At 52.4% G+C, this 15,723-nt stretch overlaps 1 protein-coding gene across 19 annotated transcripts in view; it reads left to right on the top strand.

Moving 5' to 3' along the window:
* The first annotated feature begins 445 nt into the window (after positions 1–445).
* Wnk2 (WNK lysine deficient protein kinase 2) overlaps positions 446–15,723 on the top strand; it is a 114,697-nt gene continuing 99,419 nt past the window's right edge. For all 19 annotated transcript variants that reach the window (XM_075969700.1, XM_075969698.1, XM_075969694.1 and 16 more), the window contains exons 1-2: positions 446–586; positions 1,123–1,805. In XM_075969700.1, the coding sequence (XP_075825815.1) occupies positions 1,125–1,805 (681 nt within the window). In that variant the 5' untranslated portion in view covers positions 446–586; positions 1,123–1,124. The remainder of the gene's footprint in view (positions 587–1,122; positions 1,806–15,723) is intronic.

The raw sequence follows: 15,723 nt of genomic DNA, 5'->3' as shown, positions 1-15,723 counted from the left end.
GGTTGGGCAGTCCATTCTGTGGGCTCAGGTTAGGAGAGGCAATGCTGGGATCTTTAGCCTCCTTAGGGAGAAGATGTAAAGGTCCTCGCCCATCCTCTGCTCCAGCCTGACACCTGCGGGGAAAATAGGGCCCCTCAGGGTCCACAGTCCTGCGGACGATTTCCAAAGACCTCCAGGGCCCGGCGTCTGTCTGGGGCAGGAGCCGCAGGTGGAAGCCTTGGGGAGCATCTCGCAGGTGCCGGGGCTCAGGCGCAGCCAGGTGGGCGTGTCTGGCCCCGCCCCGCGCGCAGGCCTTGGGAGGGTGGGACGAACGGAAGCCCCGCCCTCCCCGCGCTCTTGGTCGGAGCCGGTGCGGGAGCGGAGGCGCGCGGAGCCGGCAGGAGCACGCGGGAGCGCGGCCCCGCAGCGGCCCGGCCCGAGGGAGCAGCACGCAGGAGCAGAGCGGTCTGGCGACCCCCGCCCTAGCAAGGACCCCGCCCCAGCGCAAAGAGGCCTCGAGAGCGGACTCCGGCCCCGGAGCGCGGCCTCGCCCGCCTCGCTCGCCCGGATCCCTGGGCTGCGGGCATGGACAGCGCCCGCTCGCCCTGTGAGTATCGAGCCCTCCCGCCCGCCGCCTTTGTGTGCGCGCCGCGCCACCGCAGCCCCCTCCCCGCGCGCCCCGGGCCCGCGTCCTTTGTGGAACCGGCTCTTATCCGGTGCTTCCCCCTGCCCCGGGCCTCCTTGTCCCCTCCTCAGCCGCCCGTGGGACAGCCCAGCAGGGTCGCTCCCGGGCTGGCCTTGACCCCTTTCTCTAGTCTCTGTAGCCCTTCCGTAGCTCCTGTGGGCCCTCTGGGACACCTAGCAGGTCGTCCCTCCTGGAGTCCCCGGGATAGCCCGAATCAGGCCGTGTTCGTGGCTTGGGGCTGAGAAGAGCAGGGCATCCCCTTGCCATCCGCGTCTCGGGGTCCCGTCTGCAGTCCGGCTCCCCGGAGCCCGGAGCCCGCGGGGGACCGCCCGGCAGGCCACTTCTGCGGCGGGGCTGGGCAGGGCGCGGGCCCAGGGGCGGCGCTGTCTCATCCCGCGGCCCAGGCAGGTGCGGCGGGGCTGGCGCTCACGCGGAGCCCGTGTGTCCTTGGCCCGCAGAGATGGACGGCGATGGCGGCCGCCGAGACGCCCCCAGCGCGCTGAAGGAGGCCGGGCGCGGCACGGGGTCGGCGGGCATGGCGGAGCCGCGGGCGAGGGCTGCGCGGCTCGGGCCCCAGCGCTTCCTGCGGCGCAGCGTGGTGGAGTCGGACCAGGAGGAGCCGCCGGGCCTGGAGGCGGCCGAGACGCCGAGCGCGCAGCCCCCACAGCCCCTGCAGCGCCGGGTGCTTTTACTCTGCAAGACGCGCCGCCTCATCGCGGAGCGCGCCCGGGGCCGTCCCGCCGCGCCCGCGCCTGCCGCGCCCGCAGCGCCATCTGGCTCTTCGGGTGCCCCCTCGGACCCCTGTCCGGAGCGAGCGGCCACGCAGGAGCCAAGCCCGGATCCCACCACCACCTCAGCCACAGCCGAGCCGGCCCCCGACGGCGGCCCGCGGCAGGAGGAGGCGCCAGCCCCAACCCAGGAGGACGCTGGAGCTACCGAGGCGAAGCCCGAGCCTGGGCGCGCACGCAAGGATGAGCCTGAGGTGGAGGAGGACGACGAGGACGACCTCAAGGCCGTGGCCACCTCCCTGGATGGCCGCTTCCTCAAGTTCGACATCGAGCTGGGCCGAGGCTCCTTCAAGACAGTCTACAAGGGACTGGACACGGAGACGTGGGTGGAGGTGGCATGGTGTGAACTGCAGGTGAGTGTCGGTACCCACAGGTGGGCTGTCCGCAAATGCGTCCTTGGGTGTGTCCTTGCTCTTGCACAGGGCTTTAGCAGCCCTGGGGATGGTGGTGACTGGTATTGTCACCCCCTGTGTGGGTGTCCGGCAAGACATGTGTTGTTGGTGCTGTTGGTGCTGTTTCTGGACCTGTCACAGGTTGAGGCTTGTCATCTTGGAGGTCAAGGCTGGCTATGTGCTGTGCCAAGTTGTGCCCACGGTGACAAAGACACTGTAGTGGGCAGTGGAGCTAGGTCCTGTTAGCCCCTGCCCCTTGGAGGTCCTCAGAACCCACTTTTATTGACTCAGTAGAGACTGGAGGTCGTGAGAGAGAAGGCAGCATCTGGGCCCTTTTCTAGATGGCTTGGAAGCTCCCAGCTGTCCTCAGATTAGCATCTTCCTTTGCCCTGTAAGATGTAGGTGTGATAGCTGCAGATGCCTGCAAGGGCTTCCTCTGACTCAGGAGTGATGCTTGGTGGCTTGGGGCCCTGCTGGCCAAGGCCTAGAAGCCCCGTCAGCAGCTTCCTTGTGCTCTAAGAGCCTGGTTTGTTCGCAAATGAGGTGTGTGAGTGAAAAAAATGAAAAATGCCTGCCTTCTCTCTTTTTCTCTCCCCCTTCCTCTCTCTCCCCTTCCCTCTCTCCCCTACCCCTGTTATTCCTTCCATCTCTATTTCTATCTCTGCCTCTTTTTCCCTTTCTTTTTGGAAGCAGAGGCTCAGCATGCATTTTTCATAACCTTGCCCTCACGTTAGCTGTATCAGGCCTGGCCCTGAAGATTATATAAACCGCAACCCTAGCCGTCCTGGGGCCAGCCTTGGAAGAGGAGGCAGCTCCTGTCACAAGGGGTGTTTACAGTCCCTCCCTTACTGGGAGGGAGGGGCAGCTGTCAGGCAGGGGCCAGCTGGGAGAGTGCTGGCTGGTGGTGTAAGCTTACCCTGCTGGCCTGTAAAGTTAGCTGGCCTTCCAGGGCTGGTGCATCCTGGGCAAGCCTGGGTGAGCTGGGTGCCAGGGCTGCCATCCACTGAAGGATGCCTGCACTTTGGGCCCAGAAATGGGATTCAGGTGCCATGTTTTTGCGCCTGCAGGGTGCTCAGAATGCGTGTACCAGCTGGGCTCATTTAGAAGGTGTTTGAACTATCAGTCATTCAAAGCCCTTGTCTCCTCACTGCCCTTCGATTCTGTCATGACAATACGGCGTTTCATGAGAGAGTCAGTGGTGTCTTTGGGGACTTTCAGCAAGAGTTGAGGTTCTTTCTCTCTCAGGGTTCCTATGAGAATCACCCCTATCCTTTGCCTGGCATGTCCTAGACCTTGCAGAGAGGCAGCCTTGATGGTGCAGAATGGGTGTGGGTGGTGGGGAGCATGGCCTATGGCTCAGGATCTGGGAGTGTGCCCAGTGCCCCTGCCACCTGAAAAGGCACAGAGGAGAGGATTCAGAAGGGGAGATGATTCTCTGTTCTGGAGAACGGCACGATTCTTGGCTCCCCATTTCCCTGCTCTTGCCAGATGACCGGTGTGGCTCTCTGAGCACCTACTGGTGCCACTACTATGGAATGTCACTAAGGGTAGAGGTCAGAGAAGGTGCTATGGCGGGCTGGATAGGAGATAGACTTCCGTAGTCTAAGCCTGCCTATCTGACCGGGGCATTGTTAATTCCTCTTCCCTTTAAGGCAAGACATGTCAGTCTTGACCTTGTTGTGGGCGGGGCAGCAGAAGGTGAGACCTGACTGGTAGCCTAGGGTCTTTGGATAGTTGGCTCTAGGTCAAAATGGGGTAGCTTTTGGACTTTAGTGCTGTCACTTGCTTGGGGAGACTGGAACCCCTCAGTAGGAAGGGAAACCATCCTCACACCTGTTTCAGTGAGTGATGCTGTTCATGTTCAGCTCAGGCTGCCATGCATGATACGGGGTCACCTTCCTCTATCTGACCCACCCTGGAAAGGCTCACATGACAGGGACCTCGACCAACTTAGAGCCCTCTAGATGAGAGTCCCCACATCTTAAGTCATATCGATGATGGGATCATTGAATGACTGCTTGATATCAACCAGGAGGTGGCTGGATGTCGCAGGATTTGGGAGGATGGCAGTGAAAGACCCTCAGAGAGGACCTTTCCTCTCTGATGAAGACCCCAGAACCAGGACACTCCGAGACCAGGCCACAGGATGCAATTAGCAAGAGGTTTATTGAGTAAACACAGGTACCTGCGGGCAGCAAGTCTTTCGGAGGACTTGCGCGCCTGCCAACTGGAGGACGGGCTTTTTATAGGGAAGAGCAAAAAGCAAGTTTACAGAAGCAAAAGCGTGGTTATCGATCGACCGGAATGAGGCGGGGGCATGAATGGTTTCCCCTCTTAGCATGGGTGTCAGCAAGAAGCAAGTTTACAGAAGCAAAAGCGTGGTTATCGGAATGCGGCAGGGGGCATGAAAGGTTTCCTCTCTCAGCATGGATGCCTGGCAACAGTCATCCTGTTCCTATCTTATAGCTAACCTGCTTTGTTGACATCCTATCTTATTGACATCTTGCCTTGCAGTCTTCCTATCTCTATCTCCTGCTCTCTTGGGCACCTGGGATGTTCTTACGGGAGCAGGCTGGCTGCTGATCCGGAGATTTGTTTAAAACAAACAGGACGTTCCCCCGGGAGCATGCTAGCTGCGGGTTTTGAGGAGGGGGTCTGTAGGGTCTTTCATTTCCCCCTTTTTCTTTTGTTAATGAGTTAAATCTTTTACTCAAAGCAATCACAGAACTTCGGTATCTTGTTGTGGTAACATGTGATACTGATGGGTCAGTACTAGGGCCTGAATGACTGACAGCCTGTCTTTTATAAACTGGACCAGGCGGTTTAAGATGCAGGGCCCAAACAGGCGAATCAGAAGGAAGATAATCAAGGGACCCATCAAAGAAGACAATAGAGTTGTAAACCAGGGAGACTTATTAACCCATCCGTCGAACCATCCTTGTTGTGATTCGAACAGCTTTGTCTCTGTCTTAACCTCTCTCTAAGCTTGGTCATGGATCTTCTAACCAATCCAGTATGGTCAGCATAAAAGTAACATTTTCCCCTGAGTGTAGCACAAAGACTCCCTTTCTTTAAAAGCAACAGGTCCAGGCCCCTCCTGTTATGGAGCACCACCTCTGAAAGATTTGCTCAGACAATAGCCATATGAAAACTAGTACAACTGATGGGACAAAATAACTTATACTTTACAGAGCAGTATTGGGAGAAGAGGGTAGAACATCTCTAGGGTGTACATAGCTCTTAACAAAATTATCTGAATGAGGCTTGAAAGTAACTACATGGTAGACATTGTGAACCACTGTAGACCCGAGAATAGCACCCAACACTGTGGCAATAATAGTCTATTGACTACAAAGAGCTTAACTCAGCCCTAAGAAACACATGGATGCCTTCTCATAAGAGGCAAGTTCAGTATTATGAATACAAATCTCTTTTGCTGTAGACACCGGGAGTGTTGTTCCTCAACTCCAGAGAATGTGCCGGAGAAGTCAGTTTCGGTCCAGCTGGCACCACATGGCATCTACAGGTTTCCATTGCATCCTGTAGCATCAGCTTTATCCAAATGTACAGGGTTGTGTCCATTGTGAGAACTTTAACAAACAATGAGAGAAAATGCAATACAGAATGACAAATGTTTAAAACAAAACAAAAAGCCCTAAAGCCAGAGGACAGCGAATGAGGACATAAATATCTTTTTGAGACTGACTTACTCAGGCTTTACATTTGTAACTACAGCATTAAAAAAAAGTTTTAACATCCCATTGATATCTATTTTATCATATATTAAACCATCTCTGTTTATCTTTTGAAAGCCATATCATTTCATAACCCCACAGATTAAAACAAGATTTTCCTGTAGAAAAACAAAACCTATCAAGAGGTAAGGAAGCTTTAGGTGTGTTTGCTTTTTCTCTGAAGTTATCTGCACAAAATGGTCTGATCCGGAAAAATCTCAAACTGTAAAAAAAATAATTCCTGTCAATAAGTCCCAGACACACAGTGGAGGAACAGAACAGAATTGCCTTTTGCTTCTGCTGTCTGATATTGTGCTTCAAAAGACCCTAAAGAAAAATGAGCAGAGCCCTGTGGGGTTCTGACTCTAGGAAAGAAGAGCCTAAAAGGTGATGTAAGCCCACCTTATAGCGGATGTGCCTGCCCTGTGTAAGCCTTGAGCTCAGGATTTCATCACCAGGGTCAGCCACTGTCAGCGGATACATGAGCAGCAGGTAACTAGCCAGGCAACAGAACTAGTGGCAGCGATTGCCGGGGTGTTTTGAACCCAGGACAGGACAGGAGGGAGGGAGGTCTGTCCAGTCATTTTTGCTGGTCTCCAGGGCCAATTATGTCAATTTGTTCTTTCAGAATCTTATTTATCCTATCTATCTGACCTGAGCTTTGGGGTTGGTAAGCTTAAGTTCCAATTGATCCCCAATGTCTTGGCCACACCCTAACTTACCTGGGCAACAAAGGCAGGTCTATTATGGGACATGATTATCTTGGGCATCCCAAACCTTAGGATGATTTTTTTTTTTTTTTTATGATCTTCTTAGCCATTACATTGGATGTCTCAATCTTGGTCAATGTATGATGGCTGTCTTCTTTGGCAAATGTGTGGCCTCCTGGAGGCTCAAAATTTCAGCAGATGTCAACAGTCCTTTTTGTCTGTATATTGCTTTGAAGCATACCTGCTGTTAGTATAGACGTTCCCTCTGCCATCTGTAGAGCTTGTATCAAAGCCACAAGTTCAGCGTTCCGGTCGGGCCGCCATCCCTGAAGGGAGGTTACTGGCCCAGATCATTTGCTTCCTGTCCACCAATGTTGCCCCCACCTTCCGCTTACCTTCAGTCTTGTGTACCTGCTTAGCTCGGACCGCCAGCCTTGTGCCCCTGGCAAGCTTCGCCCTCATTTTCGGCTCTGCCTGGCACAGCTTAGCCTGCCATTTTGCCATTCGCCTGTCCTTTATGCAGATGCTGGTAGGATCCATAGTCCATCGACGTCAGCCCAGCACAGGAGCAGTAGTCTGTCACAGGAGGGCATCTGTGGTAGCATTGTGACTGCTGTATCACAGTCTGACATGGGTGAGGGGAGCAAGACTGTAGAGTGAGCAGTCAGAGCTCATGCAGGCTTTAGAGCAAGCACAGCACCAAGGCAGTTGCTAGGAGGTGAGGATTTCTTCAGCGGTGATGGCAGGGAGAGGTGGTCATCCTGGTGAGGAGGGCGTGGTAGAGGCAGAGGCAGACAAGCAGCCTGCGTCTCCTGCAGAACTGAAAACAGCAGCGAAAGCAAAAGTCCCTCGTTTGGTCAACAAAAGGCTTTGGTCATACATTCAGAAGTGACCAGGGAGGAACGAGTCATTTATTTGTCTTTTTCCCAAATTTCTAGTTCGTAAGGTGTCCAGTTTGTATTCTTTACTCAGTTCCAGTGTTCCTCTTCATTTGTCTTTGATCTTCTGTTGCCCAGGCTCCTAATCTGTCTGAGTCCTATCTTTCTTTTGCTTCCCGCCTCTCTCTCTTTCACTTCCCTTTCTCTGTCCCTCGTTTAACATTTTTTTTTTTTTGGTCTCTCCAAATTTTACTAGGTATAATCTTGTGACCTATCTACTTGCTGTAACTTTTTCTTATATCTGATGTTGCGTGTCCTATGTAGGCCATGGCTACTGCTGTCTGCTGACCTCCAGAGGTTGGGTAAAATGCCTGTAAACTTTTATTAATCATTTAAGGAGCATAGATTGTAACTGGTCCCTGGAGAACCTCTCTTACCTTGGCCGAATTAGTGGGGTGCCTTGCAGCCCCCCCCGAGATTTGCCATGAGCCCAGCATTTTGACTGTCAGTTTCTCCCTTTAAGAATTAATTAGACATTATCATGTAGAAGAATGAAGATAGATCCATATTTATCTCTATGCACAAAACTGAAATCCAAACAAATTAAAGACTTTAACATAAAACCAACAATATTGAACTTTTTATAGAAGGAAAAAAAGTTTAAAATTCATTTTCAAACACAGCCTCAGTGGCATAGACATTGAGAGAAACAATCAATAAATAAGATTTTTAAAACTGAGATGCTTTTTGTATAGCAAAGGATATAATCAACGGAATGTAATATCAACCTGTAGAATGGGGAGGTATCATGAGACATTTAAGGAACTTAGGAACTTAATCCTCATAAAAACAAATATTTCAGTACAATTATGTCACAGACCAAAACTGTAAATTCTCAACAAATGAACTTGAAATGACTGAAAGATATTTAAAATTTGCTTAAATATAACATCCTTAATCATCAGGGAAATGCAAATTAAACAATTCTGAGATTTTATCTTATTCCTGACCAAGATTAAAAATATCATTTGACAATTTATGCTTACAGCTACTTTGAACATTAGCATGGTGGATTTTCAGAATTAGATAACATATTACCTTAAAAACTTAGCGACATCCTTTATATTATCATTGACAGAATCTGAAAACAACCCAAAATGCACCTTTTTTTTTATATTAATAATAAATGAGAATCTTTGCCATGTTTTTTTTAAAATAGCCATAAACATTATAAAGAGTCAAAAGGGCCATTTTAACTCAACCTCATCATTCAGTAACACCCCCTTTGCCATCGTAGTGGGGTGAGAGGCTTTAGCAGATCTTTGCCTTGTGGGGCAACTCGGGGCCCCCACCTTATCACAAGTATTGTGAGCAGACAAGTGTTAAATTCAGATCTAAACATGGGCTGGCTTAGAAGCTCAGCTGGGCTGTTCATATGGCCCTGGCCCTGTGCCAGGCCTTTTACAGCAATAGTTCTTGAAGACAGTGTAGTCCTGCATCCATCTAAACAGAGCTGGGAATTTACTTTCCTCTGGACACACTGCATAGTAAGAAATATAGAAACCAACAATCTGTAGTTTTTTTTTTTATAAGCATATTATTTAAAGTGACTTAATTTAATTTTCCCAATTTTTAAACCAGAGGCTTTTACCTGGATGCAGCACATGATGACTGGTATAGAGCATCCCCAGAAGACAGATGTTATCAGGGCTGGTAGGCCCTTTTAATGTCAGCTTACTCCATTACCTGCCACTCCTGAATCCACATTCACCATTTACCAACAGCCACAGGGATATTGACTTGCAATCTCTTGCCCTACTGCCAAAATGGAAAGGTCCAGGTTCTTTAGGGGACCTTTGCTTTTTAATAGGGTATCCAACCCCAGAGAAATAGCCTACTGTAGGTTCCCAGGCTTACTGGGTCTTGTGGGGAGGAATTAGCACCAGCTTGGACCCAACTGGCTGGCATGTGTCTCCACAGGAGGCCTTAGTTCTGTGACCCTGGCGTTAGCACCAGCTATTTCCCCTGGGCAAGGGCCACAGATCTTTGGCACAAGGTTTTACATGGCATTTGCAGATGGGGGCTGCCATTCAGTCTCTAGCACCTTATTTTCCAGGGAAAACAAGCCTTCTCCACAGGGAACCCCACTGGGGATCCTCCCAGGACCTGGCTTCAGTCTCAGCTCTGTCCATAGTGAGCTCCTAGTTGTATAGCACAAGCTTCCCATACCCCACCTCAGTACTCACAGCAATCTAGCAGCTTTTCTCTGAATGGGATTCCAGAGGCCCCAGGAGGAATTCCCTCCAGGGAACTTGTGAGGTCAGGATTGGTCCACCGTCTGAAAGCCTCAACTCAGTTCCTCTTTAGCCCTCACACTGCCAGTAGCAGCTGTGAAGACCTTTGCACTGGCTGTAGGGGGAGGGAACACCTTGGACTGTCTAAGGCAGCCCTCCTCCCCCAGTCCTCCCCTGCGGTGCTGGTGGACTTCAGGTCAGCAAGAGAGGATGTCACTCTCAGCACAGGGATTTCAGGGGGTGCCCACAGCTGCCCCCTTCTCTGACTTGGGCCAGGGTTGCTGCCATGCCCTGCCCTGCGTCCTGCTGAGAAGTTTGCTCAGAGGCTGGTTGCCCGCCTAGGCCTGGCTCCAGGCTGTGCCGCAGGAGATCACAGCCCTGCTCCCTCCTCCCTTGCAATAGCAAGCAGGGCAGTTCAGCAGCACAGCCTCAGCAAGGCACAGCCTAGAGAAGTAAAGGAGGGGCAGACTGTCAGCGTTCCTTTTGGATTTTCATAGAGTTGGGGTCAAAGAGGTGGTTATTTACTGCCCCATGGTACCAGATTTAGACTCGAGTACAAACAGATATACAAAACAAAGAACATATTAAGCACAAAAATACACAGACAATACAGATGCGCCGGCGCGGATTCGGCGTAATGCCGAATTTCAGACGGAGACAATGGGAGTCCAGACCTCCCTTCTCCAACCAGATCCACGTATCTTTCCGACACGGGTTGAGCCCCGAAGGCTCCAGACGCCCCTGGAACGTCTTCCAAAAGGCTGCGAGGGAAAGTCCGAACTCGTCAGTTCCTTTCTACCTCGCCAGATTCAGAGCACTCAGATCTGAGCGTACAGAGCTTAACAAAGAACACAAATGACACAGACACAGACTAACGAATGGGTGCTGGCCAGCTTACCTCCCGGTGGTGGGTCGGTAGCTCCTGGGTGAAGGTCTTCAATTCCCGGCCAACGCACCAAATGAAAGACCCTCAGAGAGGACCTTTCCTCTCTGATGAAGACCCCAGAACCAGGACACTCCGAGACCAGGCCACAGGATGCAATTAGCAAGAGGTTTATTGAGTAAACACAGGTACCTGCGGGCAGCAAGTCTTTCGGAGGACTTGCGCGCCTGCCAACTGGAGGACGGGCTTTTTATAGGGAAGAGCAAAAAGCAAGTTTACAGAAGCAAAAGCGTGGTTATCGATCGACCGGAATGAGGCGGGGGCATGAATGGTTTCCCCTCTTAGCATGGGTGTCAGCAAGAAGCAAGTTTACAGAAGCAAAAGCGTGGTTATCGGAATGCGGCAGGGGGCATGAAAGGTTTCCTCTCTCAGCATGGATGCCTGGCAACAGTCATCCTGTTCCTATCTTATAGCTAACCTGCTTTGTTGACATCCTATCTTATTGACATCTTGCCTTGCAGTCTTCCTATCTCTATCTCCTGCTCTCTTGGGCACCTGGGATGTTCTTACGGGAGCAGGCTGGCTGCTGATCCGGAGATTTGTTTAAAACAAACAGGACGTTCCCCCGGGAGCATGCTAGCTGCGGGTTTTGAGGAGGGGGTCTGTAGGGTCTTTCAGCAGAAGCCTGACTGAACCATGGGAGAAGTCCACCCAGTTGCCCTTGTGTGGTGTCCTGGGCTGAGGAGATAGTGGGGCAGCAGGATTCTACAGATACCCAGATCAGGCTAGGAGAGGGGAACCAGAGTCCTGGTCCTGGGTGGGGGTGTGATCCCCATCCATCATATGCATGCCAGCAGGGTATGGGCTATAGGTTTCCTGGTGTTGGACCCAGGAGAGAGCCTTGTTTATCCACCATGTACTGGGTTCTTCCCGAACCTCTGAAGTCTCCAGTGTTTCCAACTGTTGGGGAGGGTTCCTGGACTTTGGGTGGCATGGTGAAGGGAGGGTCTGCCAGGACGTTGTTTTCCTCCAGGGGAGGTTAGCCTCCACTGCCTTCCCTGGATACCCAAAGGGCTACGGGCTGTTTACTCAGGTGCCTGCTGAGTGACTGCTTCCTTTCCTCACCCCCAGTGGTGGGCCTAGAGAGGCCTCCACAGTGGTAAACTGCTGGAAGTCTCTTTCCAGGGTTCCCTGCCAAGGGGTGGAATCAACACAGTCACAGGCCTTGTGAGTAGCTTAGAGGACACTGGGTTCCCTTTAGTGACTCCGTGTTGAAAGGGTTTGACAGGGAGAGCGGTATGTGCTTGTTCTACATCAAGGGCAGGAAGATGGCCCACCTTCTCAACTGCAGACATGCCGAGCTGGAGCCTGGATTTTTTTTTTTTTAAGCTGGGAGTGAGGAGGCATTTAAAAATATTTTTACCCCGTTGTCTATTGTTTGAATGCACTTTACTCCTGCTAGTAGAGCTCCTTACAGTGGCAATGGAGGAAGCAAAATCATGCCCAGAATCCTCCTTCCTCATCCTTTCCCCCTGCTTTCTGGGAACTCAATGTCCCCTGCTGTGTGCCCCAGTCTGCCACAGAAGTCCTGCTGTGTGCTGCTATTGCAGGGAGGGAACTGTCTCTAAGAGGGGTCTGAGCCAGGTGTAGGGTCCTTTTGTGAGGTGGAGGTGCGCATCCCTTGTTCCTGGTAAGCCCATCTTGCCCCTAGCAGAATGGTATGAGGCCTAAGGAGGAAGTGTGGGGGCGGGACGCTTTGTCTTCTCAGCCCTGCCTAAGCCTTGCTTGCTAAGCAAGGAGAAGACAGCCTCAGGGTGCTCCAGCCCCTAAGTGGGTCCTGCTGTGTGTTATGGGCACCTAGAAGAGCTGTGTGCTCCCACCTCATGCTCTGGCTAGATGTGCAGTGTCTTCAGCTGCCAGTGCTGGGAGCAGGTGTCACCAAGGGCTCATCCCGTGTGGCTTATGCCTTGGAAGACAACTCAAGTACCCCTGAGACTTTTTAAAGGGTCCTCTCTGCCTTCACGGCGCATCTAGGTGAGATGGAAGTCCCAGGCCCAGGGCTGGGAGAGCCCCCGGGGTCATGCTGTGCTGTGATAACCTTGTGCAAGAGGCCTGTTTGCTACTTACCTGCTCTCGTCCCTGGCCCCATGGTGTGGGAACAGGAGGCAGTGAGCCACCATCCCAGCAGGCAGTGGTGCTTGTAGGGAGAGGACACTCCGAGACAGCCTGGCCTGATTTGGCTGGCGGTCACCTGGCCTTCTTCCTCTCTTTTTGTTTTTTTAATCCCCTGAGTGCCTAATTTTATTCAAAGAGCTATAATTGACAACTGGTCTGTGTTAGCGCTGAGCTCACCTCCTTCATGCATGCTGACCGCAGCCTTGGTTTGGTTGGTGGGAAAGGTTGGCTCTGGCTGCCTGAATGGCCTGTGGGTATGGCTTTCCCATCAAGTGTAGAAATGTGGGCACCTGTAGTTGGGCCCCTCCCCCCACCCTCACTCCTGAGTGGTGGTGCGAGGTGTGTGCGGCGAGCCACATGGTCGGCTACGGTGAACAGCAGTCCAGGCTGCGGCCATCATTCCTGGAGTGTGAGGAGGCCAGGCACCCGTAGAGGCAGGTGCTTCGACAGATGGATGCAAACCTGATGGGTGTTCTCAAAGGCTCAGGCCTTTGCAGGTGCCCAGCTGAGTCTGATTTAAGGCCAGATCTCCGTGTGACTCAGGCAATGATGGATCTTTCTCTTCTCAGTCCCCATTGAGGAGCCGTCTCACCCATGAGGGTAAAGGGGCACGTGTCGTTTGTCTGACCTGCTGTCCTTGAGCTGGTGTTGCTACAGTTCTGGTTTCCCAGATGCCTATGAGGCAGCTAGATCCACTTCCTGTGGCGCTGGCCCGGGACACTGTGCAGATAGTCGCATCTCTCTCTGCTCTGTCTGCGTGGGCCCTCTAGGACATTGCTGAGCGCTGAACCCTGGATTTCCCTCCTGTTAAACATGGACAGGGTGTGCAGTCCTAAGACTGAGGCCCAGGCAACCTAAGGTAGTTACTGAGATAGCAGATAGGCCAGGTGGGGATTTGGGGAGGGGCCACTGAGGCCTGGAGGAGTTCAAGGTGATGTGTGATTGGCTGGGCCCTGAACTGGGAACAGCCACAGAGCCTGGGTGTGGGTGTGCTGGCAGTAAGAATTGGGCTGGTGATTGCAGGGTCCAGAGGCGTCTGAGGCAAGGATGGCTCCTGTGTACTTGGCCACGTGAGGACCGGGCAGGCTTTGAAGCTTCATGTTTGTAGGGTGCTAGGTAGGGCAAGGCTCTGCGGATGAGTTGCTACCCAGGAGATAACCTCAAGAAAAGGGAAGATGATGGTCTTGAACAGTGGTTCTCAACCTATGGGTCATGATGCCTTTGGGAGGGTCACATATCAGATATTTACGTCACGATTCATAGCAGTAGCAAAATTACAGTTATGAAGTAGCAACAAAATAGCTTTATGGTTGGAGTTCAGCACAACATGAGGAGCTGTATTAAAGGGTCGCAGCATTGGGAAAGTTGAGAGCCACTGTTCTAAAGGATCTAAATGACCCTGGTCAGTAGTGCAGACTTCTATGCTCATTGGTCAGGTTGGCTTTTGTTCAGTCTGACCCCTAATTCCAGGCCTGGGACCACCCCAGCGAATGGATCAGGTCATGAGCCAGGAGACACAGAGAAATGTCTGCAGATCTGAGAATGCTGTGGTGGGGACTTCGAAGACTTGTGGGAGGGAGGAGTGAATCATTTGGACTGGACACCTGAGTAAAGGCCCAGAACGGGAGTCCTTGCATAGATGGCAAGGCAGTTAGATGGGCCCCAAGGGCAGCCTGGAGGCGTGGTCAGGACTTTTGTCGGGGTGTTCTAAGCAGAGGAGAGGGCAAGAGTACATGGCAGGGAGCCAGCCAGGAGGGTAGGGCGGAAGGCAGGGTCAACTCTGGTGTACTTGATTGTGTTAGAGCGCGATTTGAAGGTGGAGAAGGTGGGAGCGGAGGACATGGTGGGGACTTGGGCCAGCAGAATACAGGACCAAGTTTTGCTGGCAGACCCTGCTTTTGGGAGCTTCAGGTGTAGATGCAGCCATGGAGCGTGAAGTGGGAGGTCGTGGTGGTGGTGGTGTGTGTGGGGTGTCTGAGCTCTAGTGGAGGCCAGGCCTGAAGGGAGGTTCTTAGAGGCCCTGCCTGTTCTGGTGGCGCCTCAGGACAGGTGTGAGTTCTGTCCATTGTCATACAGGAGGGGAAAGGGTTTCCTCACTGCGTGTGCTGTCACAATAAGGAAGTACATATACTGTGACCTCTGTTGTCATTCTCGAGCCTTCTATGTTGCTAGCCAGCTATCCAAGACAGCTTCACAGTCTGAGCAGTGCTGGGCTGTTTGGCGTGTTCAGCGCTGGCTGCTCACCTTCCAGAAAGCTCAGTCTTACTTGTGGTTCTTCTGTGCCCTGTGGGTGTCTCTCAGGGCTTGTGGCTTGGACCTGGCTTTGGGCCGAGGCTGCAATGTGTTCAGTGTGAGTGCACAGGGCCCAGGTTACTGCAGTAATGGAGGAGAACTTGACCTGGTCCAGCGGAGGTTTAGGCTGTATGTCTGGTCTCCTTTGTGGTCTGCCCTGGGCCAGCAGCTGCGGTGAAACCCTTGTGTCTTTTTGCAGAGCTGAGATAGATCCTAGGGCCTCAGCTAGTGCTGCCCTGAGCAGTGGTAGAAAGGGGGCTTTGGGAACGTATAACCAGGTAAGATATGTGACCAAAGATTCTGGCCCTATACACATAGATAGTGTGTGTGTGTGTGTGTGTGTGTGTGTGTGTGTGTGTGTGTGTGTGTGTTGGGGGGCTTGCCATCTGGTGGGTACCTGCTACTGAGCTACTGAGAGCCTTAGTGTTTTTTCCTTGGGGTAGGGGCACGATACGATGCTGGCCAATTCTCAGAACTGCATCCCATAGAGCATATGGATGAACCTACATTGACTCTTCCCACCTTCATAGTAAACAACAGTTTGTAGCTATGGAGGGCGAGTTGATCCTGGCAAGGCTGAGCCCCAGTTCCCACCTTGGGGTGGGGGAACAGAGCCTGGGGTGCTGGGCTGTACCAGCCTCAGCATCCAGGTTGCAGATAAAGGCCGGGGCAAGAAGCACAACAGCTGGGGTTTCCGAAGGCAAGTCAGAACCTGGATATGGCCTCTGATACCCCAGGGCTGCAGGCTTCTGCAGGCTGGGGCGGGTGGCTGCAAACTCCCTGCTTCTTGGCGTTTTAAAGTCCAGTTTTGTTGTTGGTTCCCAGACCATTGGATTACTACTTCCAAGGTAGCATTCATTAAATATATGTAGCAAGTCTTTCTCTGTCCTGACAGTCAGCTCCCAAATAATGA

This window comes from Microtus pennsylvanicus, chromosome 4, assembly GCF_037038515.1.
Source record: "Microtus pennsylvanicus isolate mMicPen1 chromosome 4, mMicPen1.hap1, whole genome shotgun sequence".
NCBI classification, from domain to species: domain Eukaryota; kingdom Metazoa; phylum Chordata; class Mammalia; order Rodentia; family Cricetidae; genus Microtus; species Microtus pennsylvanicus.
Note: the sequence above shows the minus strand (reverse complement) of the source record. Positions and strands in the feature narration are given on the sequence as shown.